Source organism: Lottia gigantea (assembly GCF_000327385.1).
Source record: "Lottia gigantea unplaced genomic scaffold LOTGIsca_15, whole genome shotgun sequence".
Lineage (NCBI taxonomy): Eukaryota > Metazoa > Mollusca > Gastropoda > Lottiidae > Lottia > Lottia gigantea.
The window spans coordinates 2170745-2175730 of NW_008707797.1; the positions used below are offsets into that span (position 1 = coordinate 2170745).

Sequence of the window (4986 nt, forward strand, 5' to 3'; positions counted from 1 at the left end):
TGGTATTTCTATATCGCTCTATAATTGATGTATTGAGCACTATTTTAACAGTGGTATATCGCCCTACATTTAATGTATTGAGCACTATTTTAACAGCGATATTTCTATATCGCTCTACAATTGATGTATTGAGTATTATTTTAACAGTGGTATTTCTATATCACTCTACAATTGATGTATTGAGCACTATTTCTACAGTGGTATTTCTATATCGCTCTACAATTGATGTATTGAGCACTATTTCAACAGAGATATTTCTATATCGCTCTACAATTGATGTATTGAGTATTATTTTAACAGTGGTATTTCTATATCACTCTACAATTGATGTATTGAGCACTATTTCTACAGTGGTATTTCTATATCGCTCTACAATTGATGTATTGAGCACTATTTCAACAGTGGTATTTCTATATCGCTCTACAATTAATGTATTCAGCACTATTTTAACAGCGATATTTCTATATCTCTCTACAATTTATGTATTCAGCACTATATTTACAGTGAAATAATTTTTATAATTTATATTTGGATCTAAGCAAATTGCTATTTGATCACCTCTCAATAACTATCGTCATAACCTATCGCCATAACCCTGGTCATTTTCCTCAATATAATCCATAGTACAATTGTAATATGGCGCAAGGCGTGGAGAGCAAATCAAACAAAAGTCCACGTCGATTGACCACTCGCCGTTTACATTCGGCATTTAGCTCAAATATCAAACATTTCTCTTTCTCCTTGACCGATGGTCAGCCCAGGCCACTAGTCTATACTATACTTACTTAGCTTTCACCATATTGGCTCTATCTCAACACGGCCAGGCCATCAACCATAAAACACATGTAGAAAAAAACAAGTTGAAAGCAGGTCAATACAAACAGACTGGACTGTCCGAATTCAATTTTTACACTCGATTCAAGTATCTCAAATCTTCAATAATCATTCACTGCAGATCTCCAACACAGCTGATAAATTTATATATTATATAACAAAGTTACACGAATTACATAACAGAAGCAAAAACCAAATATAATCGACCATGAACCTCTACTGGTGAATTTAATTGGTTAAACCCGAACAACTATCTCCGCTGAACACATAAACTAAAATGACATCATTTGCCAAACAAGTAGGAGGGACACAGAAACTACGTTTTTAAAATAGCTATCTTAACTCACCGTAATTGTTGCGCAACTCGGCTTGTATTCCAATCCAACATTGCGAACTATTTCTATTGCATTCACACTATTGCGTAATAACTTCCGCTATTAATAGCACATTAGGTTCCAAAGTAAACATATATGACGTAAGAATAAACTACCTCACTGCTAAATTTTTTGAAGAATAATATGAGTTATTGAACGCTAGTAAAGTATATGAATGTGTAGGCTAATATATTATATGTATACAATACAATCGCCATACACGATGTTCTTTCAATGAACACGAGATAGTAAATGAGTTCGAATGCTTGGGCGTGCAAGTAAAAGAGCAAGATTGTGACCTCGTTTCAATTCACTTACTAAAAATAGTACAGCTTATTAGACGTCTTAATGCAATAATACAACAAAATAAAGTGTACATTAACAATAACGCACATTTTACCGTGATATATGGCCAATAACCCACACTTGTACACCCCGAAAATGACGTCATAACGTTACATGCTAAAAAATGTAGATTGCTTAATGAAGGCTAATAGTAGGACACAAAGACGTAGCGTTATAGCCAGAAAACTAACATCACTTACCGTGTAATCCACAAGATAGTCTTCTAAAACCCTGAACATACTCTTCATCGGTCTGTCTGACCCCATATAACCCCTCGCTTACATCATTTTATGGGTTTTAGGGACACACGAGTTGGATAAAAACGAAAATAGCGAATTACATAACATGTCCACACCGATACACTGGTACAGAGTTGGTCACGTGGTACCGTGAACTTGTATGACCTGAATACGTTTAGTTTGCTCAATGGCGGCACGCGGAAATAAATATCATTCGTTTCCCTGTATTTACCATTTGAAAATTTCTCTACAACGGGGAAAATGAGTACAATGGTATTTTTAGGGAAAGGTAGAAAATTATTTGAATGCATTATTACGACATTTGCAATTTCAAGATGGCGTCATGACGTAAGGTGCCTACTTCGTTACGTTATCATATCCACACCGCCTTGAGTTTATTTTTTGTCCTTCAATATCTACACACACACAGTTTATGGCTAGTGAACGATACACTACCATTGATTTCCTGCCTATACCTGACTTTTTTCTGTGGTAACATGTTCGTAATATCACAATTTCAAACTAAACAAATGATATGAGCCCTACATTTTCATTTCGAGTAAATCTGTTATGAGCATGGCTGGCTGACTAGCAATAATAATAGCAATACTGATGTATCGGGATGTAGAAAGTGCATGTGACACGATTATTGCATCATTGACAGAAAGTGACCTACTTTCGATCGAACTTATCACAATGTAAAACAATGCAGAATGTTACCGCTACATTAATTATTATGTTGTTACCTATATAGAATATAGGGTCATAGAGTTATATACATAAAAATATATACACAGCTTGAAACTCTGAGTAACAACAATATGTTATTTTAGGTTCTGTTCTAATATTCTAATTGATGTTTTGAGCATATTTTAAAAGTGGTATTTCTATATTGCTCTACAATTGATGTATTGGCACTATTTTAACAGTGGTATTTCTATATCGCTCTACAATTGATGTAATGAGCACTATTTTATCAGTGGTATTTCTATATCTCTCTACAATTGATGTATTGAGCACTATTTTAACAGTGGTATTTCTATATCACTCTATAATTGATGTAATGAGCACTATTTTAACAGTGGTATTTCTATATCACTCTACAATTGATGTAATGAGCACTATTTTAACAGTGGTATTTCTATATCACTCTGAAATTGATGTATTGAGCACTATCTTAACAGTGGTATTTCTATATCGCTCTATAATTGATGTATTGAGCACTATTTTAACAGTGATATTTCTATATCGCTCTATAATTGATGTATTGAGCACTATTTTAACAGTGGTATTTCTATATCGCTCTACAATTGATGTATTGAGCACTATTTTAACAGTGGTATTTCTATATCGCTCTTCAATTGATGTATTGGACACTATTTTAACACTGGTATTTCTATATCGCTCTACAATTGATGTATTGAGCACTATTTTAACAGTGGTATTTCTATATCGCTCTATAATTGATGTATTGAGTACTATTTTAACAGTGGTATTTCTATATTGATCTACAATTGATGTATTGAGCACTATTTTAACAGTGATATTTCTATATCGCTCTACAATTGATGTATTGAGTACTATTTTAACAGTGGTATTTCTATATTGCTCTACAATTGATGTAGTTAGCATTATTTTAACAGTAGTATTTCTATATCACTCTACAATTGATGTAGTTAGCACTATTTTAACAGTGGTATTTCTATATCACTCTACAATTGATGTAGTTAGCACTATTTGAACAGTGGTATTTCTATATCTCTCTACAATTTAACAGTGGAAATATTTTATTGTAAAAGAAAATGTATATATATAAATAAGTATAGCCTGTGTATAACTCTATGGTTGTATACTGACTATTATAAAGAAGGCATTAAATTTTGAAGTCATAAACATTTTACGAGGGATTGAGCATTATAAAAATGAACGATAATTTTCCCTATTCGATATGCAAACAGTAAATTGGCAAATACGTCCGAAATACCTTACATTAAATATATAATGGACACGTATCATCTGTATGAGTAATATTCCGTTTTTGTTTTGGTAAAATCCTTATTGTAGGTTGGGTTTTTTTATACACAAAAAGTTCATAGAAATGTGTTTTTGTAGAGGGTAAGATCTTACATGGAAATACCTTCCTTATAGAAATTATGGATAAGGTCACGAGCAGTTATTAAAGAAGGTACTTTCTGTTTCATTTCGACGTTTTAAGGGAATTATTTCCACAGAAACACTGACCAAGGTGACTATAAAGAAAATGATTCACCAATCTTATAAATGTTGCGTAAATAAATCAATGCTAATTAGAATGATGAAAACCAAAAAGATAAAAAATCCTGTTTTATAAGAAAAAGAAAAAATATTGTAAGTGTTTGTAAACAAAAGAAAATTAAAGGAAATCGAACTTAACCTCAGATTTCTGTAAAAAGTAAAACGCAGAAAAACAAGTATTCTAGACATATACAAGTGGTTTGTTTTTTTGATGAAGCAAAAAAAAAAATCGATAAAAATAGCGTGACCTTATTTAAAATTATCGACGTGGACTGAGGCCTGTCGTGTTCTGATCATGATACCATTCCCAACTCAATGTATTTTTCATGCATGTAATATTAACCGGTAGGAAACAAAAGAACCGTATTGACCAGGCTGGCTAACACGGCATGTCCACGGCACTTCAAAAACACTAGTATCCTTATCACTCGTTACTATGGCGACAAAAACTCTTGAAAATATATCATCGGTCATTCTATCGTTTAAACGCTGGTAAATTGAGTTATTTACATGTTCTAATTGTCACGTGATGTACTCTTAATGGACAGCGGCGATCTGGTCGATTTTCTACACAAATAACAATGACGTCATCCGTGTGGGATAAAAACGGACGGTTGAGTCATCGATTTTGCTTCCAATTAAAAACTGAATGCTAATTGACACTGGCTCGTGATGTAGGTTAATTTACATCAGGGTATGTTCTAAGTGGATGTGTAATATGACATATTGATAGTCAATGAAACTTGGTCTCGAAAGCACTGGCGTTGGATTCGGAAGATACGTAGGTATAGAGGAAATCGAATAGGCGGCAACTATAAGCACAAAGATTCGACAACACTACTTGCTACTTTAAAGACGACTCTCGAAAAGCTATGGTTTGCCTTGAAAGATTCGAAATATGTCACTTTATATATTTAGTG

The 4986-nt window shown here is 33.1% G+C and overlaps 1 protein-coding gene across 1 annotated transcript; it reads right to left on the reverse strand.

The window, feature by feature from the left end:
• Positions 1–2938: 2938 nt before the first annotated feature.
• Positions 2939–3439, reverse strand: LOTGIDRAFT_112400 (hypothetical protein; the record flags this gene model as incomplete). Its single annotated transcript, XM_009050484.1, has 1 exon — positions 2939–3439. A coding segment is annotated over one exon (501 nt), but the record flags the coding sequence as incomplete, so codon positions are not given.
• Between the last annotated feature and the right edge of the window lie 1547 nt (positions 3440–4986).